This window comes from Bactrocera oleae, chromosome 2, assembly GCF_042242935.1.
Source record: "Bactrocera oleae isolate idBacOlea1 chromosome 2, idBacOlea1, whole genome shotgun sequence".
Taxonomy (NCBI): Eukaryota; Metazoa; Arthropoda; class Insecta; order Diptera; family Tephritidae; genus Bactrocera; species Bactrocera oleae.
The window spans coordinates 5,394,962-5,418,080 of NC_091536.1; the positions used below are offsets into that span (position 1 = coordinate 5,394,962).

A 23,119-nucleotide genomic window follows, 5' to 3' on the forward strand; every position below is an offset into this window, starting at 1 on the left:
TACACAGAATAGAATAGAGCTATATAGCTCCTGAAGTATTCAAAACGAAAGCAGAGTAAGAAAAGAAGCCAAATTTGTCTTGCAAATACCAGCTAAGGATGGACTTGGCTAGAATTTGTGTTCCGAATTATTATATTTTAAATTGACTATAATATTTGATTTAACAACACCCAACTTCCCACATAATTTCCATTTGAATATGATTTGCTCTTTTGAATACCTTATGAAAACTGACCTAGTTTTTGAACATTTACCTGAAGTAACTATTTCAAATCAAAAGTTATGCATAAATAATTGAATAAATATTATTAAAACTTCGAATGTCATCTAAACTTCTTCCAGGCCAGTTAAACTTGTTTATGACTTGCCCATTGGGCTTTAATCACATGTATACACTAATTTATATGATAATTTAAAAAGTTTTCACGCACAATCTTTATTAAAACCGATAAACTTCCGCCCATAAATTTGTTTTAATTTAGTAATTATTGCCACACAACGGTATATTTTTGGCTATAAGGGATGCAACCCTTTGATCACAATAACAAAGTGAGGCAAGCAGCCCAGCAGGAATTTTTTGTATAGTTTAGAGCACTTTCTAAAAATAGAAGAAAAGAGTGACTTGTACAGCATAAAATAATGAAATAAGTTTTTGGAAAAGCAACTGTTTTAATTCTTAATACAGAGCGGTTGACTACTCCGGTTAGACGTTTCGACGCAAACAAGGAGCAAAGAAATCTTATTTTCATTGTCAAAAATTATATTTCTTTTGAAGATACAGTGGTTCAAGAATTGACTTTCAGTAAACATGTCTAACGGTAAAGAGCTTTCGTTGATCTTAAGCTTTCGCAGCTACATATGTAGAATTAAGAATATATTGTATATGAGAAACTCTCATTGGGGAATACTATATTCCTGCTGGGCATGTGTACAATTCTCGGTGTTACAAACCTATAAAAAGGGCACACAAACTATTCTCTTGCTATTAACAAATAAATGTGACTCAAATGTCATCGAATAAAGAGCAGCAAGAACCTGATCTCACCACAACGGTGCACGAAGGATGTCTGACGCACAGAATACAACGACGTGATTTGTTCAGATTTATACGTTGGAATTTATGGTTCACAGCCATGTATCGCCTGCCACTAGAGCGCTATTTCCCTGCTCGCCTACGGTTTCTCGCCATTACTTTGGACTGGACCTACGAACTGTTCTTATATTCAACATTGCTACATATCGACATACTCTTTATATACACCATATATCTGAATAAAGATAAAGGCGATTTGGAACTAATAGTGAGTAGTATGATCCAGACGGTCATCTATACGTGGGCAATTGGCATTAAAGTCTTCTTTAAACGTATCCAACCCAAGCGTGTAAAAGGATTAATGCGTTATTTGAATGAGAAATGTAGAACGCGGTCAGCGGCTGGATTCACCTACGTTACGTTTAATGAGAGCGCCAATTTTTCGACTATTTCCACTACGATATTTATGATTTGCTGTTATGCTGGCAGTACTTTTTGGCTTTTCGTGCCCATCTTTAATCAAGATCGCAGCTTGCCACTAGCCTGCTGGTATCCCATCGATTATAAGGTAGGCCTAAGTAGATATGATTCTCTCGAGACGACACGCTGATTTATATTTACACTCGTTGAATCGTTGTTTAGGTACCAATTGTTTACGAGCTCATTTACTTTCTACAAACTGTGGGTCAGCTGCAAATTGCTGGTGCCTTCGGTGGTACGAGTGCTTTCTATCTGCTGGTATCGGTGCTCTTCTCTGGTCAATTCGATATACTGAACTGCAGTCTGAAAAATATTTTGGCTACTACATATCTAATTCTAAGAAAACCGAAATCGGAACTTCTGTAAGTTTAGATTGCAGTGCATAGACAAACTAATGTGTAATCATTTGACAATGAAGCCGCAATAACTGTAACGTTTCATACGAAAACCAGGCCTCTTAATATAAAATCGTTCGATTTTTTTAAGCTCTCAAGTAACTTTGTACTAACAGTACTACCGTACTAAAGACCCGATTCCAATATAGTAATTTCTTTTGGAGTTGAAATGTCAAACAATAATCAAACTTGAGTAGAGTCATGATAATAGGTCAGTGCTTCCAATCTAGGGATCTGGATTCGATCTTAGTTCCCGGCCATAATACTGGATTAACATAATATATATGACCTTGTATGTCTATCATTTTATTACATATCAATGGATGTCTATCATTTTAAATAGGATTTGTTCGTTATAACTTTATTTTTATGCCCCATACAAGCAGCTTACTGAGAGAAAAACAAAACATCGCCAACTACGAGCTTAATCAATATTACAGCGCCAAGGAATACAACACCGATTTCGACTGTATAACACATCTTTTGGACGTAAAAACACCGAAACCCGAAAAATTTTACAAAGCATTCAAAATCGCCCTTAGACCCAGCATTGCTCATCATCGTTACATACTCTACGGCCTAAAAATGCTGGAGGATCTCTACAGTTATCTGTGGTTTCTCAAAACTATTGAAGTGACACTGCTAGTTTGCCTAGTCGCATTTGCTTGGGTGAAGGTAGGCGCTCATATACATATATACAAGTATAAGGTAAAAGTAGAACCGTGAAATATTGTATCAAAACTTTAAGTCCACAGCCGCCAACTCGTTCCTGCGCCTGCTCTCGCTTAGTCAATATTTGCTCTTGGCGCTTTGGGAAATGTTTATGATCTGTTATGCGGGCGAAATTATATTTTTGAATAGTAAACGTTGCGATGAAGCTCTACAGCGCAGCCCTTGGTATTTGCATTCTAATGAAATAAAGCAGGATGTTTTATTCTTTATACTCAACGCTCAGCGCCCATTCCGATTGACCGGTGGCAAGATGTACAACTTAAATGTGGAGAAGTTTCGCAGTGTATTGTGCCATTTATATCCTCTTTATAGTAAATTATTCTAATTGTTGTTCTTGTGTTTTTTCAGATATTAACCACATCGTTCTCGATTTTAACTATTTTACAAAAGATGGACCTGAGACAACCGCAGCCAAATTAACTTGCTAAATTTCGAATTTTGAGAAATTTTTTAAATAAAATAATAAATAGTACGTAGGAAAATGTTTGAAAACGTCCTTTTTATCGAAAAATTGGTCCTAGATAACTACTTTCTTTAATTCTGAAACTAACAAACGGCAACCTTTTTTAAATTTTACTGGTTTCGCCAGTTTTGTTTGAATAGTCATCTCAAACTAGCGCAAATATTCAGACGATTCGGCAACAAGAGTGAAGCAAGCTCTTAATATTAATATTTGTCATATCAAAATTCAATTTTATAATTCCATCTCTCCATGTCTTTTATTCCAAAATGGGAGTCAGGATCGGCGATAACCTCATCATGTCCTTTTCTGAGAACATTCTCTCATTTCCTTGTTGAGAGTAAATCGTTTGTGGTCTTAGTAAACGGTGGATACGGTGGATGTGGTAGCAATTCGTTCAATACATTGGATTCATTACCTTTGGTGCTCATAAGAATCATTAACCTATTTACACAAACAATTTTTTTTTAAATACACAGTTGCTATTAGATAAGAGTACACGCTTGCTAAATCTTAACTTCGGAATTGAGGAATAAATTCGGGTAGAACCAAACATTTTATTATACGCTATCATACATTTCGTTACGTAAAACTCTATAATGTGATGATTGTAATAATAATAATTATAAATTATTAAATGTGAAACGGTAAATGCATTTCAATCGATTACAACCGACCAAAAGAGCGGAAATAATAAGATTTAGGACACTGTTATATTCATGTTGATTGCAAAGGTTCTGCTCGCACCAAGAAATAGTACTACTAGCTCCAATTTTTTTTCAAGTTGGTACATCACGACACATGCGAAGTTACACGTCACTCTGTCAAATAATTCTTTGTTTACAAGCCATTTGAAGTTTACTATTCAGAGTATTTTTTTAATATGGAAAATAATTTAATTGGATGCGACTTGGAACTACCACCATGATCAAGAACGTTAACAGTGGACTGAATCTGGTTGTTCAGCTCCAAAGCAGGTGAAGTCACTACGATCAACAAAGAAGGTTATGGCAAAATTCAACGAATGAAAGTTCGAATTGCTTGAGCATCCACCGTATTCACCAGATTTTGCTCCCAGCGACTACTACCTCTTCAGAAACCTGAAACAGTCCTTCGTGGAAAGCGTTTTTCGTCGAATGAAGAATCTATTACAGCCGTATACGGGTATCTTGCTGAGCTTCCGGAAAGTCATTATAGGAATGGCAAAAACTTTTCAACCAACCTGTAGAAGCTAGTTCCTATACTCAAAACAGAGAGAAAGAACACCAGTACTCCGAGGTTTGGACGGTTTGGCAGATTCGAAAAGTCTGGATCACAAGTTTGGATAATCCATCCAGAACAGAGGAAACTTAACCAATCAAGAAAGATTCAGATGTTCGATTCTAAACTACCTGACCAATTAGTGAGTGTTCAACCTTCTGAATTATCCATTTGATAAACTATTTTAGCATTACAGACCGTTGGATCGAAGTTAGTTTGGTAAATGCGATTTCTAATATTACTGTTATAATTCAGAATGAATATCACACAACGGAACTAGTTATTAAAACACCGTTATTTGTGCATAAACACAACACTTTTCAGCACTAACCATAAATTAAAATGTCATTAGTTGCACTTACGCCCAGAGGTGTGAATAAACTACGCTTAATGACCTCGAATTTCCATCAGTTAAAAGTAGTGCAAAAACCCTTAAAGAGGCGCTTTCTTAACCGCTAGAAAATAGTAAGTGACTTGAAGGATATGGGTTTCCGTTAAATGATTCCAGCAAGTAAAAGAAATATCGGTAAGACCGAGTGTTGTGCCAACCGGAACGGCTGCATATCGAAGGAGAAGCGTTGCGATCTGTTCCGATATGTCCGTTGGCTTTTGTATGTATCAGCGATACGGCCAATACCCTTTGACAAATTTCTGCCGCGCCGCTTTCATCGTTACAGTGTGCCACTTAATTTGATTCTGGAAATATTTCTCGATTTAATGGTGATTCATATGTTAGTGCTCTTCATCTTTACTATTTACTTCAATTATGAGAGTGGCGATTTAGAGTTTTTGATAAGTGTGGGCTTACAAGCTTTATTGTACCTTTGGACTACTATCATAAAGGTTGTTTTTCGACGTGTATACCTCGAACTCGTCAATGGAATTTTGGATTTCGTGAATGAGGAATACGTAATTCATTCAGCTGTGGGTAAGTGGTAGCATAATAATACAGATTTTTAAACTTCGGCACGTCAACAGAATTTACTCGATGTATGAATTCGCCCCAGATAGAACCGATTTAGGCACCTCTATTTTGAGTAGAGAATTTTGAAAATATTTTTATGAACTTCATATGTAATTCATTCAAATTCATATAGCATGTAATAGCAACGATATACAATATTATCGAGAAATAAATTCGTACAGTTTTAATAATTTAATACAATAATTTATTTTCAGTTTGATTAATCATTTTTATATTAGGACAATTAAAAAAAAATTAAAAAAGGCTTAGTTCGAGTGTAACCGAAAATTTAAACTTTCGCAATTCACCAGAAAAATATGTCCTCTGATTTTATATTCATAGGTATATTAAGGGTTATGTGAAATTTGGTTTCGATTTTCAATTTTGCGCACGTGTTTAATGTCAAGAAAAGAAGCTTTCTTGAATTTCATTAAGATGTCCCACAGATTAACCCATATATACGGTACAAAGTCAACGCAAAGTTCGGAAATACTTATACGGCTTACTAAAGGCACTGACCCGATTTACCGATTTTTGACACACGCTTTGGAGTTTAGTTATAGCCCTATAGGTTTTCGATCACCGGCATTTATAGACTCGGCTTTGGTCCGATTCCATCTGTAATACTAGCTTTCTCATAGCGCCAGCAAACATGTGTAAAAAGTTTCATCGAAATATAGTATTTTTAATCAAATTAACGCTTACACGAACGGATAGACTGACGGACGGGCAGTCACTCTGAATTCAACTCGTCTCATCATCCTGGTCATATATACATATGTACATAATTCCACATCTATCTTGCTGTAGAAGAGCTAAAGGGAAAATGTGGGGACTTTTACCAAAGGTGGTGTTTTGGCTATACGAAACCGTCTGGTGGAGGCCGCTTGAAAAGGCTCCACTTGCTAAGAAGCGTCAACGTGACTAAATATAAGCCATCATAAGTATTTCTGATGCACTGCGGACTACACTAACAATAGTACTTAATGCCATTTTGCACATAGCATCCCTAGACATTGCCGGCAGGTGCTTTGCTCCAAAGCTCAGGGAAGCTGACCATATGAGGGGGTCCGAACAAGCACGCGCCGAAATTCTCACCTCCTACATACTTATATTACTAAATTCCTAAAAACTTGGAATACGGCATCACAGAAGCTACTCGTGGCAGCTTTTTCTTTGCCCACATATGAGATATTATCAATCTTAGTTTTAGGCTACCGGACCACTGTAGTGTTTTTCAGGCAAAAGTAGCAGCTTCTAAGGTGGCAGTAGATGTACTGCTACGAAGTGCAGCCTCTTTGAGGGAGGTCAGTATTCACTCCGACAGCAGAGCGGCGATACTAGCTTGATAACTATACGCTCAAAGCTAGTAAGGCGTGTCTGTCCTCACTACAAATAGCATCAATCTACTTCCTCATCAGGCTCGTTTGGGTGCCTGGTTACAGCGGAGTTGCTAGCAACTGCAAAGTCGACGAACTAGCCAGAGGGGTACCTTTGCCCAGCTCACATTGGAATGGAACCGACTTGGAATTCCAACGTCATCTTGTTTCTAGAACTGGACTAATGGACCTCGCGTTAGTAGCAGCTGGTAGGCGACCCGCTCCTGTGCGACCCCAAGATCCTTTCGGCCTAGAGTAGAACGCAAGAGGTTTTATGAACATTTTTCCCTTAACAAATTTCATCTTACTGCAAATTCCATCTTGCCACAAATAGTAGAGCTTTTTACTGGACATTGTCCAATAGGAATTCATCCAGTAAGTCTAAAAGTCTTGATGGACGCAAGTTGTCTCAACGAATTATTACCTATTATATAGGAGTTTTAGGTAATACAACGGACCGTCGTTCTGAGCTGTCCAAGTGAGATTCCTGTTGGGATCGACCTCTTAACCCCGTATTAATGGATAAGGAAAGTATACCACGATTTGACAGATTAGACATATGATATGTATATTATATAAACAAAAATGTAGTTCTAGGTTCCTACAAAGCTATGGCGACTACAATTCATGTACCCCATACTTTAACTCACCATATTTATATTTCCTTGATAACCAAAAACCTAACTAAACCTCGCGACAGAAATATACGGTCTTAATCGCTCAAACATTGGAAAGTTATTTGTACTCCTACAAGTATCTATAGTGTATGCAATCCTATCCTCAATCACATTTGTATTTCTTTAAAGGTTTTACTTACGTCACCATGAAAGGCTGCTTGTATCAGGTCAATAAAGGCATAAGAACATACGTACTCCTCTGTCTCTCGGCTGTAATATTTCGATTCTTTCTACCAATTATCTACAACGACCGTACGCTGCCACTGACCTGCTGGTATCCTGTGGACTATAAGGTTCAACAGAATCTGCATCAATTTACACTTACAAAAAAAATATATTGTATAAGTAAATATATATATGGCAATTTTACTTTCAGGCACCGATTATTTATGAAATCGCTTACACTTTCCAAACCGTGGCGCAACTACAACTAGCGGCTACATTTTTGGTTAGCAGTGTCTACTTCATAGCAGCTTGTTTCTTACTCTCCGGACAATTCGATATTCTAAACTGCAGTTTAAAGAATATAGTGGCCACGACCTACATTTATATGGGTGCAAACAAAAATGAATTAATGTAAATATGAACTTTATTTAGAGGTTATATTTTAAAAAGGCCCAACTTTAGTACATCAATGATTTTTGATATAGCTCTTATTTGTTACCCACATACCAATATTTAATTTATTAAATGCTAACCCTCAATAAGATATTTTCAATTGTAGGCGGTCTCAAAATTCTTCAAATTAAGTCCCATTACGTAATATTTTTTAACTTAATAGTTTATTCGGCTTTTGCAACAGTTTGTTTAATCGAAATCAGCCCTTTTTTATAAAAATAATCCTGCGTATGTAGGTCTAGCTCCTCAAATATATAAATGATAAACACGAGATTTGTGTCTAACTAATTTAGAAAAAAAACATTTTTCTTTCTTCAATTTGCCGCATCAAGAGAATTACGAGATAAAGAACGTATGCCAGATGAGGAGCTCAATGAATATTTTCTTACAGCCGAATTACCTTTTGATTTGGATTGCTTACCTCATGTACTGAATCCAACTGATACCGTAAAGCCTCTGAGTTTTCGAGAAGCCTTTTATTACGCTTTAGAGTCCTGTGTCAAACAACATATTTTTATATTGAATGCTCTGCGTAAAGTGGAGAGCCTATTTAATTTAGTTTGGTTGGTGAAGACGTTTGTGGTCACGCTCACTCTTTGCATGTGCGCCTTTAATATAGGCAAAGTGAGTTATCGCATATGTACGAGCTTTACTTAGTATATATTATACTTGCATGCAGTGCTTATCTCTCTTAATTTTGCTTCTTCTAATTGCTTTCGGATCAGTTATCAAAAGGCAAAACTTTTCTGCAAGTAATTTCGATAAGTCATTACACGTTTTTGGCGGTCTCGGAAATATTTATGATTTGCTATGCCAGCGAGATAGTCTATGTGAATAGTCAACGCTGCGACGAGGCCCTATTACGCAGCCCCTGGTACTTGCATCTCCGTGACGTGCGCGCCGATTATCTCTTATTTTTGAAGAATGCTCAACAGCCGTTCGAATTCACGGCTGGCAAAGTTTTTCCGTTACGATTGGAAAAGTTTCGTGAGGTAAGCAGTTTTTTTTAGAATAAGCCATAATAAGGTCACAACTCCTTTTAAAAGTCTTTTACAGCTGAAATATAAGCTGTTTTTAATTCACATTGGAAACAGGAATAAGTTTTAGTATTAAAAAACTCGTTTATTATTCTCATTGCAGATTATCACAACATCGTTCTCGTTCTTTACTTTGTTGCGTAACATGGATGAACTTGACTGAAAGTTTTTTGTTAATAAGGCTAACGGAAGAATTATATGCACTACTATATTTTATCGAACAATTCTGTAGACAAATGTCTACTAGGGTGCCTAAGTCAGCAATTCGTATTTAGAAATATTCAATAAAGCACTAAACTATTTTACTCACAACGCATGGAATATAATTTTGAATATTCGATTTTGCTTCTCATTTAACTTCGGTTCGGTTGAACCGTTGAACTTCCGCAGGCGATTTGAATTATGTTGTTAAAGGTTTACAAAACCAGAAATCTGTTCTACGGGTATAAAAACGAATGGATTGGTGATTTAATGAACTCTTTGAAATTAGCGATTTTGACTCAGCGATCTGGGTACATTAAACATACATTATTCTTCCACCCACACAACCGATCGGAAGTGCTTGCTGTTGTTCTTGTTTTAGTGGTAGTTAACATGTCCTAAATAATTTTAATTAAAGCTTTTGTGTTAACAACTCTTTGCCGAATACATATATGGTAAATACCGGTCTATATTGTTTATGTCGAACCGTATGTCATTGAAAGATAAATCATGGAAAGGGAAGAGAACTAGAAGTGTTCTTTTTTAAATCAACCGTGTTCATTTAACGCTTTGTTTGTTTCAGTTATTGCCAAAATAAAAGTAATTTCGTATACAACGGGTTTTTTTGCCTGTTTATTTCAGTGTATTAAATTAATTTATATTTAAATAAAAATATAATTTTCATAAATGCATTCTAAAACGCATTAAATGCTACATGCTCTTATTGTTTCCTAAAACTCCATTACAATTACTATTAGTCCGTTACTTCATTACTAAACGAATAAATTATTTTCGCAATGTGTTGTTTTTTTACAGTTAGAAAAATGTTGTAACACTTACTCCTATATGTCGAGCGCATATATTTGTTTAGCAAAGGGAGTGGAAAATGTTTAAAATTAATAAATATGTACTAAATTGCAACACTATAATTAAAATACATACAAACATATTACTTTTTGTTAATAAATAGTTATAAACACACTTAGTATGCTATAAAGCAATGCATACACAAAACTTATAATATTACTCTTGTTGTTGTTTTTTTTTTATTCTTTATTTTTTATAAATAACCTTTTTGCATAAATATGCGCAAGTGGGCGTTAAAAGACACTAAATGCAATTGAAGCTTTTGCAGTCCGCGAAGCACGATACACCAGAGAGAGAGAAAGCGCAAAATCAGTTTGAACACTATGAATGGTGCTCGCAGACATACATAACTGAGGTTATATCGCAAGCAATGTGTGCCAAAATAGGTTAACAGTGCACATCTTTGAGCTTTTTCTATCAGTTTGGAACCGATTTAAGGGCGTACTTTGTTCAAAAATCAATTTTTGCCAATTTTCGAAATTTCAAAATAGTTTCGAAAAGTGAACTATACAGACATAATATGATAGTCAACTTTCTGGGTAAAAATTAAGCCTATACAAATGCACATAACCTCACTCATTTTCATTTCGTATTTCATTTGCAGTGCATAACGTCGTTGTGTAACAATCGCTGATTGCATTCTTTGTGCAAACTGCTTATGTAATATCTTTTGTTCGTACTAATTATTAAAATTTAACAGCATTAAATGTATATATTAAATTAATTAAACCTAATTGAAAGCGTAATGGCGTTCGTATATCGTACAAATAAGTTCGTATATACCTATATACACTTGAATAGATACATACCGTTAGGCCGCAAGCATGTAACATAATTGGAAAAAAAAATTTAAAAAAAAAACTTCCGGCAGCATGTACATATGCAGTACATTAACTTATACATAATATATATCTATATATATACATATATATAATACACACATATTTTCTTTTGTGTTCGTATGTGTGTAAGCATTTGCTTGTGGACCTACAGCTGGTAAAAATTATAAATTAAGGTACATTGGGATTTTAGAATACGAGCGAGAATCAATACGTGGTTATAACCAAAATTGTACTTTAGCTTTTCGTTTGGTCTCAGTATGTTCTTGTTTATTGCCGATACTCTTAGTATATGACATATGTACGTAGATATGTGCATATGTAAGTATTTAAATCGGGTTTGTTTGCTGTTTTGTTTTTTATTTAATTTATTATGTTCATTATGTCGACTGGGGTGGCAATTAGAGTGCTGATAAAATAACTTTCGAATTTTTAGATTATCGAATTTCCGAAATAGGAATTTATTGTTGTTTTTTTTTCTAGCACACTAATAAGCATATTATCCAAGAAATCGAAGAAAGAAAAACTCACTTTCGAAATTGATAAGAAGCAGTAAAACGTTTGAAAACTACATATTTTTCTTTTATTTACAAATATTGGCATTACTGATAAAATTTACGAAATACAATGAGGAGTGTTTTCGGAAACAATTAAATTTTATTTAAATAACAAGACTGAAAAGATGCACATGTCAATAAATGAAAATAATATGAGCAATATTTTACTATTTCGCTAAATTTGTCTAAGCTACTTCCAACTTGAAAAGGGGCCGAAGAAACTTAATTAACAAAAAGCTTCGATTATTTAAAAAAAAATTAATAAAAAGCGAAATTGTATGCATAATAAGGTAAAAACTTTTTTCCAATATTATCTAATTTCATGTTCATAACAATCGAAACTTCATTATCATTTTCGAAATTAACTTCGAAACTTTCGAACTTTACTTTTAAGCTATATTCATATTTCAATGACGTCAAAGTGATCTTTAACAACCAATTTCATACATAATAAACACTTTAATAGCCATATAAATATGACGACAACTAAAGCCACCTTTGTCTTACAAAAATGTTTGCGTGTTACATCTGAATTAAAAAAAACGGTATGCATTTGTTCGTTTCACGTCGTTCGAAATTTGCTAGCATTATTTACAAAATATACAAAACAAAAACACTATTACGTATTTATACTTTGCAAACGTTGTGTGTGTATATCTCGTATATTAACTTCGAAGTGTTAATGCTTAGAAAGTATTTGTTTTCGTTTTGTGTTTTACACTTTAGTTACTAAGCATTACTCACAATTAGTGTAGTAGAAAATGCTAGAACTACATACGCTTCTAGTAATTGCTAGTTTACTTTTATTGTTTTCGAAAAATTAAATTGTTAATTTCTTTATTTTATTTAACAAGTTCAGTTTCTTCTATTTCAAATAAGTTATTTCATTTTTTTTTTTTTTTGCTTTTTTCCCCTTTTTTTATAAATTTTGCATATTCTTATAACTTTCAATCATTTTCAATCATTCATTCAATATATTTAATATATATGTATATATATAAGTGTATGTGTGTGTGTGTGTAATATCTGCTGCACAGCCCATTGCTTCAAGGCGTAGCAAGAACAGTCAGGCAACAACAACAGCAACTAACTAACAAATGACGACGCTCAGCAGCACAATTTCGAAAAGTCTCTCTTTCTCAATTTTCGCAAGTACCAACTACAATAATTCGTACATACATACATATGCATGTCTAATCAAGGAGCAAAAGTAAAATGTGATGCTATAATAGAAATTATTACGAAAAAAAGAAAACACCTATAATTAACAATTAACGCATTTATGTGAACGATCGTTGACGATTTGCATGTTACAACAACAATAAAGTGCGCGCCCACACACATTCGCGTGAGCCTGGCGCTTTATGCACAACACGTATCTAGCAGAACGCATTGAAATTTACATTACATGCATAATGCTGTCTGTCGGTCTGTCCGTCCGTCAGTTCGTCTGCTACATGTCGCTTGCTTGTCTCATTCATAATAAAATTGTTTATAAATATATTTACTACGATGTATGCAAATGTAACACAGCCGCTACATTGAACATCTGTTTTGGGCTTTCGACATTGTTGTTGTTGCTGTTGTTGTTATTTTTAGCGTTCGCATTGACATTGTCGTTGCTGCCGCTGCTGTTGCTATAATCGTTGCTAATATTTTTTTACATTTTGCATTAGCGCAAACACTTGGCTAGCTCGCAACCGGTATAATTGTGCTAATATCGTGATTATAATGCTCCGTATTGACAATGACCTGTACGACATAGCCGTTCTGTATGTTGCACTCGTCTATGGGCACTTTATCGCCAAGTAATTTGCCACTGTAGAACCAACGCTGACAGCAGGCGTCGATGCCTTCCACAGCCTAAAGCGCAAAGAAAGTGAAGAAATCAAGATTTGATCAAATGTACGTATGTATATATATAGAGGGATAGGGGTGGCCACTTACCTGCAATTTCTTTTTGCACTGTCCCACAGTGTCTTTTGAATATACTGGTAATTTGACATCCGACATTGTGGACGATATTCGCAGTTTTAGAAATACTTCAGTGCCACCGTCGACGGGCTCTGAGAATTCCGCTGGTGAATCACGTCCATTCTCTTCTTTAACGATATTTATAGGATAAGATAGACAGTAGATTGGCACTTTGTATTGTGTGCCGAGTTCATCGTAGCATTCTGTAAGGTAACTGTGGAGGAGAATAACATAAAAAAAGGGAAATGATATAATATTAAATATGAAATTTTGCTGTGATATAAGGATATATCCAACAAAATTGTGGATGTGTCTATAGAGCGTGCTATTTCTGAACCATTGGTTTGATGTAGGTTCCGCTGTGTTGTATCAGTTTAGGTTATATTATTGGCTCTAACTCTGAGCCGATATAACAACAACAGCACAAAACAGCTACATATAATGAAAATGAAGAACATTTAGAAAATTATTGTTAATTTTCAACAATTAATATACATTTTTGAAACTTAATTAACATTTGATTAACTCTAAACTAAAGTTTAGATATTATAACCAATTTTTAAGTTTTAAGGTTTCATAGCTGCTATGTTTTTATACCCTAAACAAGGTGCCACGAAGTTTTTAACACCCAGAAGTAAACGATTCAGATCCTGTTAAGTGTATATATAAATGATCAGCGTGTCATGTAGACGGACATCCGTCTGTATATATAAGAACTAGTCGCTCAGTTTTTGTGATATCGATCTGAAATTGTGCGCACGTCCTTTTCTTCCCAAGAAGCTGCTCATGTGTCGGAACCGACGATATCGCACCACTGTAGCATACAACTGCCATACAAATTGAACGATTAAAATCAAGTTATTGTATGGAAAACTTTTTTATTTGACAAGATATTTTCACGAAACTTGGAATGGATTGTTTAAGACTACTCGGACCACTATAGCATATTTGTAGCTCTCATACAAACATAAAGATCAAAATCCAGTCCTTGTATGGGATCGTTTGTTAAGGGTATTATCGTTAACGCATTCTCTTTATCTTTAGTAAAATTTTGCTACATTTAAGCTTGTGTTGAATATTAACTGTCAAAGGTAATAATATATGTGAAACAATAATTGCCAATTAAGAACCTATATTGAAATTTAGTCTTAATTTAAACTTTAATAATGACTAAATTTAGCATATAGAAGCCAATTTGTAGTTAATTGCTTATCAATTTGTATCAAATTTACAAAAAAAAAAACACTAAAAACCATGTTGGCACGACAACAAGTAAAAAATAATTTTTAATTTCTACAAAAAAAGTGTAGAAACTGTGTGTTTTATGAAAAAAGGAAAAAATTAAATATGATATAAGGAAGTTTGACACTCAAACGCTTGCGGATAGTGATAAAGTGGTCATTTGCGGGCAACACAAATTAAGAACATCAAAACACCCTCTTCCAACTTCAACTAAAAATTTTACGCTAAAGTTTGCTTAATTGGTATTATAGAAAGTAATTTAAGTTACTCAATTATCATTTTCACCATAAAATTTACTAATTGACTAAATTAGCTGGAGGTTTAAAATATTTATAATACTTTAAGTAAAATGTTGTGCCTTGAGTGCAGAATTTTTCTGCCTACATATCACGTGGTAACCTTAAATAATTGAGCTCAATTTAATTGATCAACCTATAAAAATAAAAGGGAAATTTGCTAATTGATGCAAATTCATTTTAAACCACTTTGCTTTATGTTTGCTACATTTATTTTCTCTACATTTCCTATTTCTTTAATTAACTGTCAAACACTAATTGTGTCGCAGCTTAATTAATAATGTGTATGAACAGTAAGCTAGTCGACTAAATTTGCAACTAAATTAAAGAAGTAGTTTAAGTAGCAAACAAATAGCAGAGCTAGGCACAAAAGCTAGACAGTTTCGATTTCAATAAGTAGCATTTATCGAAATCTCTTCTTTTAGCTGTAAAACAATAACGGGAAATACGAATTAGCAATAAAAGCCTCAGTATTTTTCCTCAAAAGCTCACAGTTTTCTTTTTCCAAGACTTTATGATGCAAGGAATTTCCGCTTTATTATATAAATTATTGCTAAAAACGAATTTCTGATTAAATTGCACAGTCAAAACTAACTTTCACTGATACGAATCAATAGTAACAATTTATAACTATATTGCTACAATGAAAGATAGTGTGTGAACAGCTGTCCAATAATAAATATACAGTACACACAGATCCATATGTACATATACATATAAACATATACCTACATATATGTCAGGCTTTTTAAAAGCGATGATTTATTATTTTAATCGCCGACAATAAAGCGATAATTATCGAAGAAAGTGGTATTATAGAAATATAGCAATGTGTGTGTTATATACACATATACAAATATTTCCAGGTTTTTGTAGAAGTACAATAGATGTATTTTTATATCCTGAGCAGGATTTGCCACAAAATTTGTAACACGGAGACCATATACTATATATATGAATAAGCTGGGTGACGTGCTGAGTCGATTTAGCCATGCCCGTCTGTCTGTCTTTATATATGCAAACTAATGCCTTAGTTTTTGAGATATCGATCCGAAACGTTGTACATATTATTTTCTCCTCTAGAAACTAATCATTTGTCGGAGCCGCCGATATCGCATATAGCTGCGCTACAAACTGAACAATTAAAATCAAGTTATTGTATGGAAAACTTTCTTATTTGACGAGTTATCTTCAAGAAATATGACATGCTTTACTATAAAAGACAAACGGCATTTTCCGAAAAAAATTATTCATTATTATTATGCTGAAGCGATGGTTATGGGTCTTGCGGTTTTACGTTCCTCTATATGTAGTCACAATCTTTCTGTTTAGTTCTGAACACCAATGGTAAGAATAAATTGGTGCATATTCACCGTACCGTACATACAGGATTATTTATATTTTCAAACACTAATAGACTGATCGTGTTACAAAACAAAACATTCAAAAGGTATAAATTCGGTATAATCTCAATCTATAGATTCTAAATCAGCGTTTCAAACAACATTGAAACCTAAAGTGAAATAAAAATCTCCAAAAAAAAAATTTGTTATAATTTTTAACAACATTTCAGCAAGAAATTTCATATGCAAGAAATGCACCCACACGCTTATCGCATGCAATTCGCAATCTTATCTCGCTGTGGCCAAAATTAAACACGAATTGAGTTTAAGGTTGCAATCTTTACGACAATACGCTGACGTATGGCAAATTTGTTAAAAGTTTGCACCAAAAGCCAGTTGCGGGCCAAGGCAAGGACCGGGAATTGTCCAGGCAGCTTGTAACTGTCGAATCAATAATTTTAAGGGTTTATCTTGTACACTGAATGTAGAGAGGAAGCCATATGCTGCATTCAAAAAGTTTATTCATTCCTATACAAGTGCAAAACATAAGCTTGAGCAAAATTAATTTATAGTTATAAAAAATAGTTTCTTACATTTAGCTTGCACACGCTTATTAATTTATGTAGAAGTTTGTTTACCGGAAAAAGCCTACTCATGCTGTACACTTACAGCCAGTGACCTTGTCAAATGTATTTTCACATACATACACCACAAGTTATGGCATGCGCCAGGTAAACTCTTCACACTAGCTGTCGATAATGAAATGGAATTAAAACTTTTATTTGCATACGCCGCAGTTCACACTTTTCAAAATAGCACCACTGCTGGGCAGTTGATTAGGTTTATTGGGCGGCACTTGGTACCTTTAAGTTTGTGCATTCGTCATACGATGGAATCAATAAAATTGTCATGCAATATTAATATGATAGTGGGAAAGTAACACAGAAATGCCAGAAGGATATAACTTATGTACTATACTATATATTAACTTTATTTGAAGTGAAAAAAGCGTTTGCAGCTATGTAGGATGGAAATAATGTAAGAAGCAATAGAAACTATATTGATAAGAGTACTTTTATTTTTTATATTCAATAGTAAATAAAGACACTTCATTACCAATTCTTTATTTAAATATACTAAAAGTTGCAGAGAATTTCAAAATTTAAATTTCGAAATTGAAAACTTGCATATACTCAAAATAGCGTTAGCTTGAGCTCTGCTCGCTAAACGTGTTGTGATTATATGCAATAATGTTGTTGTTTTTTTTTTCTTGCTTTTGAAGTATTGTAGTTAATTTTAAAATATATATATACATATTATATATTGCTTAATATATGTCTTTATTTGCTATGTGAAACACCAAAACAGCACAGTCAGCGTTTTTTAAGGCTAGTCGTCAATTTTATTTAAATTTTATCTTATCACTTTTAATTTCCGTATTGAATACTTTTCGTTGTCATAAAATAAATACAAAAGTAATTAAGTGCGAGCATAACTTCCATTTAGCGATTGAGCTGTATTCTTTAGGAGCAGAAAACTTATTACATAGAAAAAACCAAAACAAAACCTTAAATCCAGTAAACTGCTAATACAAAAACAATTTCGTGATAAATTAAAAATTCAAAATTACCAGCAACGCTGTGCGACAACTTAGGCAGATTTTGGTGCTAATACAATAAGTAAAAATTAAAAATAAAAATGAAAAAAAACAAGAAAAAACGTTAACTACGCCAAACAAGAATACCTTTCACAAATAAAAAAAGTTCCAACAAGAGCGTGATTTGGATATACATATTATATTGTGGTCGGATCTGAAAAATGTGTTGGAAGATTATAGCGTTGACTTAGACAATTCGTGCGAAATTTCATAAAGATATCTTGTTAAATCCAAAAGGTTTCCATACAAAAACTTTATTTTGATCGATCAGTTTGTATGCCAGCTTCATACTATAGTGATGCGATCTACTTCTAAAAGTATCTTCGGATATTAGTACGTTACCTTGGACAATAATCTATGCCAAAATTTGTGAAGACATTTTGTCAAATAAAAAAGTCTTCCATACAAGAACTTTATCGATCAGCTTTAATGGTTGCTATATGTTATTTTGGTCCATTGTCGGTGGTTTCGTGGCAAACTTAATATGCCCTGTTCAGGGTATAAAAATTTTAAAAAAATATGTTAGGAATGTAGCAAATGACATTCAAAGAAGAGATGGAAAATGTATATTTATGATCATCTACACCCGTATATGTACGAATTACATATGATATTAGCGAGTAAAATTACAATTTGACATCATACACAAATTTACATATACAATATGTCTAAGTACATGTGCCTAGGTGGATAAGCGCTCACTAATCGAATCTCTGTTCAACGGCTGTTTGTATAAGTTTTTATCACCTGATTAACTTGGTAATTGAATGTAAATGATAATTTTTAGTTATGATTTATATACTATTACTTATATACACTTGCACATTGATGTGCTTTTAGAGTTAAGTGTGTGCACAATCTGAGGGCATAAAGTATTCCGTAGTACAAATAATTTTTTATGTGATTTAACCATATTATAAAGGTTTACTGAAAGTTATAACGCTTAGTATAAATAAATAACACGCAAAATTATGGCTTAAGTAGCTGTATTTTCCACTTTAATGGAGTCTACGTAACCGGTACGACCTGGGTTTACATATATATTTACTGCTTTACACTATTCTCTTTGTAGCATTTCACAAAACTAAAAATTTACCGATATATATAATAATAGCAAAACAATAATTAAATTTAAGCTACCGTATTATTTAATTCGACACTGGCGTCAAACTAATGGTATATGTGTGTGTATATTGAGACGTTAAAACACATTTATTTTAGGCGGGTTCACTAATGTTGCAGTAAATATTATTTAATGATGAGCATTTGCTTGTCGTTGGTCAGGAATAAAGCATTTACACGGACGTTGACGACACTACCAAATTTAGAAGAGATTGGCATCTGATTAGTGTTTCATGACCTACCACTAACCATAATCCTTATGAGTACTGTGTTAGTGAACAGGCTAATTCTACTCATATATATATTGATTTTCGATTTTGACATTTGTTTATGTAGTTAGGCGGTATATCTGTACATATGTGTATCCAAATAAACGGCTCCGACAATAATTGGGGAAACAACAAATCTAATTTCTAATAATCACAACACAAAACTATAACAGAAAGCGATTAGCATTTACTTTCAAGGTTTTGTCACCACCGACAGCTATATACTAACATGTGTATTATCTATGGTTAAACGGCGTTAAAGAATAAATACCTCAATTTTCGTACGACCTACAGTGTCAAGGAGTAATAGGAAGTCAGGACTTATTAATATAGAAAATGATGAAATTGAGGTAAAATAAAGTTCGAGGTTAAATATGTTCGGTATAGGCGTAAACGCGACATACTTAGACACTGCATGACATGCTTTTATTTTGTTCATACTGCAATATTTGTTATGCTTTAAGTAGCTACTAATACCAGTTGGCGTTTAGAATTCGCCACATAATAAAAACTACTTATAAGTCTGCTTAAATCACTTTCTTTAATCACCCATGCATATGAATGAATTATTAGGTTGACAAAATAATGGTGCACTACTTTATTGCAAACATACCCATTGGGCACCGATATATTCGCTCCGTCCAGTATTGCCTGCGCCATTTCAAAATTTAACTCTTCCGCCGCGTTTGTGGCTGCCCGCAGCGCATCCCAAATTTCTTTGCGACCGTCGAATGCCGGCGCAGTATCCCAGAATTCATCACGTTTGGAACGGAGCTGTCCCTCCGTCAATGGCACATCGGAACGCCAACGTATTGTTTCATTGCACAGTGGGCGATTTTTGCGCGATGGACCTATTTGGGCGCCGCCTAATTACGAAAAAGAATAGAGATTGCCACACAATATATGTGTATGTTAGTTTATCTTGCAGTGCTTGCACTGGTGGATAATATTGCAGTCATAAACGCGTTCACTCACCCGCGCCTGTCGGTGGCCTCGATATACTCGCTGAAGACACACTGACTGTCTCATTGTCGGTGCTGTGTATGCCAATGCAACCACCCATATTTTCGCATATAATTTACGTGTTGCGCGTCCACCAAAACAACGTAACAGCGCCGGAAAACACGTTCGAACGTATGACCGTGTATGACCGAAAATATTGAAAGGAATAACGAAATAAATATCGGTTCAATTTGGAAATGCAAATTTTATTTGAGTGCGCGGCGCGTGTTTTGTTTTACTGACACTCTACTCGGAATTTATTATTTTTATTTTTTCGAATTTGCTGTGTGCTTTGCTTTTTTACTGTTGCACCACTTCACTTGACGGCATTTTAGCATATGTATTCTTTATTTTAGATTTTCACGACTATTCCAGCAACCGTGCGACTAAATACCTGAGCAGATTGATATGTTTTAAATGTAAACGGCACAATGTAAAACATTTAATCGAATTGAAATTTTATTGAACAAATCTTTTTGTAGTTTACACTTATATTTTATTTGCAGGTCTGCAAATTCTTCACCAAACATTTCCGCAATATTTTCACAATCTTCGCTGAGAATTTTTTTCCTTTTCAACTATTTCAATTCCATTTCTTGATTTGACATTTCCATACAGCGTGGCCACTTGGCTGTATTTTGTGCATTAATTGGCAACAAACATCGCAATAGGTTGCGTAAGAAAAATCCACCAAAAATAATGTAAAGGAGAGAATCAAGGGGAAGCTTTAGTATACCATCCCACGATTTTAAGGTTAAATGGGTATGATTGGATAGAAGAGATTAAGAATATATATAATTATAGCCGCCGGAAAATTTTGGTTTCCAGATATTCTCATTTTATGTTGATTTATGGTTAATTTTTCTTCCGCGTACTCTTTCTTCTCACCGAATTGGCCACCCTCGGCCGCGGTTCAAAAAAATATCCCCATAACCTATTTCGGCTTTCCCTGAGTTAGTTGATTATTCCACTAACGTTGTGTATAAAGAAAGTAGTTAAATAAAAGAAACAGAGAAACATCAAGATATACGCACATTACTGAGCTTTAAAATAATCATAATAATATGTATAATGTGGCAGCTCCATAAATTTACGTCAAAAATAACATCGGATGCAAATCTAAAAACACACCACGAGGTGAATTAATCGTAATCAAAGAGCTTTGATATTTATTTGTTTGGCTTTTATGTTACACATCCGGCCAGTGAAAAAAGATTATAATTATTTAAAAATTAACTGTTAAATATATATATTTTATTTGCGAAAATTTAAGAGACAGTAAAGCAGAAGCGTTTTTACTTACTTAAAGTAATGTTCAAATGCTAAAATAAAATACATTGAATGTTTTACGGTTACTTTGTACGATAGCTGATCACTGTTGACATTAATTTCAAATAGAAGCGGGAAAATGTATAAATTGTTTCTACACAGGTAACGAAATCATGTGAATTGAAAAAATTATTTTAGATATTTTATTTATGTTTTGAAGTATTATTGAAGATTGTTATGATAATAATGTGGTATCCGCCGGGCAGTGCGATAAATGCCCAAGATAACTATGATGGACTCTCCCAATTGGCATTACGACGCTACTGGTTTTTCGCTAATCTAAACAGTTTCGTTCGAAAACTAAGTATGCGATTTTGACACATTCATTCAAAAAAACAGCGATTATAATAAGGCTATTATAATTTAGGTCGTATAAGAGTCGGTAAAACATCTGTATACAGTTTCTAATAGTTTAGCGGTTAGTTACAATAAAATATTAGTTTTAATATTTGTGAATAATGTTGAATTTATACACGTGTGTATAATTGTTAAATAAATATGAATTCATTATAACGTTGAGAACGAATATATTAGTTTACTCTATTTCTATTCTATTTATCATAAACATACATATACGTACATATATAAAGCAAGTGGCTTCATACTGTTTAAGATAAAAAAACCCTGACGGGTTGATATACCATAAACAAATACATGAATTGTTTACTATTGTACACTTTGGTTTTCACAACATATATGGTTAGGGATGCTTGAGAGAATCAGACATTTATATAGGACAATAAGGAAATTTATTAATGTTTCACGCAATGCTCGTTTTTTAACACCAAACAAAAATAAACTTTATTAATTTTCAGATTACAAGCCGCGAACTTTTACGATGAGCAACACCAACCAACAATAGACCATCTAACAAACATACGTACATATGTATATGCACACATACACAATTTAGTACGAAATAATAAAGCTCAATCAAGAAAAAAATATAACAATTAAACAGCTGAGTTGGCCCAAAGAGCAACAACGTCAGGCCAGCGCGACCATTCAAATTGAGTTGCATTTTTCAAATTAAGAAACTGGAATGGTCACTCATAGAAATATGTAACCATACACACAATCAAGATAAAAGGGAGCAATATTAATGGATATGTGAAAATAAAAACATAAGGTAAAAACAAAACCAGACGACCTCGACAAAACCCGCCTAGTCAGTCGCTTACACATGCCGAGTTTCGGAATCTACGAGTAACCAATAGCACCAACTAGATACTTACACAAATACACACGCGTTTGGTACCTATGTGGATTAAAGAGTTTATAATGCTAATTGCGACAAGAAGTATGACGCATGAGGTGCAGAAAATTAGTGCTTAAAATGAAAGAAAAACAAAAAGTAATCGGTTCGGTTCAGGTGTGCTTTTCTAA

The 23,119-nt window shown here is 33.9% G+C and overlaps 3 protein-coding genes across 3 annotated transcripts; 2 read left to right on the forward strand and 1 right to left on the reverse strand.

The window, feature by feature from the left end:
* Nucleotides 1-1,007: 1,007 nt before the first annotated feature.
* Nucleotides 1,008-3,060, forward strand: LOC106619015 (odorant receptor 83a). Its single transcript, XM_036372870.1, has 5 exons — nt 1,008-1,601; nt 1,676-1,875; nt 2,295-2,583; nt 2,795-2,923; nt 3,031-3,060. The coding sequence occupies exons 1-5, from the start codon at nt 1,008-1,010 to the stop codon at nt 3,058-3,060; spliced, it is 1,242 nt and encodes a 413-aa protein (XP_036228763.1).
* A 1,798-nt stretch (nt 3,061-4,858) lies between these two features.
* LOC118682971 (odorant receptor 83a) lies at nt 4,859-9,538 on the forward strand. The gene is made up of 6 exons (XM_036373439.2): nt 4,859-5,288; nt 7,510-7,673; nt 7,757-7,956; nt 8,331-8,622; nt 8,724-8,990; nt 9,139-9,538. The coding sequence occupies exons 1-6, from the start codon at nt 4,859-4,861 to the stop codon at nt 9,196-9,198; spliced, it is 1,413 nt and encodes a 470-aa protein (XP_036229332.2). The 3' UTR covers nt 9,199-9,538.
* A 299-nt stretch (nt 9,539-9,837) lies between these two features.
* Nucleotides 9,838-20,953, reverse strand: LOC106619028 (ubiquitin domain-containing protein 1). The gene is made up of 4 exons (XM_014236990.3): nt 20,378-20,953; nt 20,016-20,268; nt 13,447-13,687; nt 9,838-13,362 (listed from the first exon to the last, which is right to left on the reverse strand). The coding sequence occupies exons 1-4, from the start codon at nt 20,463-20,465 to the stop codon at nt 13,189-13,191; spliced, it is 756 nt and encodes a 251-aa protein (XP_014092465.1). The 5' UTR covers nt 20,466-20,953; the 3' UTR covers nt 9,838-13,188.
* Nucleotides 20,954-23,119: the final 2,166 nt, after the last annotated feature.

What these genes read in the sequence shown, in the direction of transcription:
- LOC118682971 (XM_036373439.2), top strand. Translation starts at nt 4,859, where the DNA reads ATGATTCCAGCAAGTAAAAGAAATATCGGTAAGACCGAGTGTTGTGCC. An exon ending in GCAAACAAAAATGAATTAAT is followed by an intron (nt 7,957 to 8,330) that starts GTAAATATGAAC and finishes TGCCGCATCAAG; the next exon opens with AGAATTACGAGATAAAGAAC. An exon ending in GCGCCTTTAATATAGGCAAA is followed by an intron (nt 8,623 to 8,723) that starts GTGAGTTATCGC and finishes CTTTCGGATCAG; the next exon opens with TTATCAAAAGGCAAAACTTT.
- LOC106619028 (XM_014236990.3), bottom strand. Translation starts at nt 20,465, where the DNA reads ATGGGTGGTTGCATTGGCATACACAGCACCGACAATGAGACAGTCAGT. An exon ending in GAGGCCACCGACAGGCGCGG is followed by an intron (nt 20,269 to 20,377) that starts GTGAGTGAACGC and finishes TTTCGTAATTAG; the next exon opens with GCGGCGCCCAAATAGGTCCA. An exon ending in AGTGCAAAAAGAAATTGCAG is followed by an intron (nt 13,363 to 13,446) that starts GTAAGTGGCCAC and finishes TTTGCGCTTTAG; the next exon opens with GCTGTGGAAGGCATCGACGC.
- LOC106619015 (XM_036372870.1), top strand. Translation starts at nt 1,008, where the DNA reads ATGTCATCGAATAAAGAGCAGCAAGAACCTGATCTCACCACAACGGTG. An exon ending in GGTATCCCATCGATTATAAG is followed by an intron (nt 1,602 to 1,675) that starts GTAGGCCTAAGT and finishes ATCGTTGTTTAG; the next exon opens with GTACCAATTGTTTACGAGCT. An exon ending in TCGCATTTGCTTGGGTGAAG is followed by an intron (nt 2,584 to 2,794) that starts GTAGGCGCTCAT and finishes GAAGCTCTACAG; the next exon opens with CGCAGCCCTTGGTATTTGCA.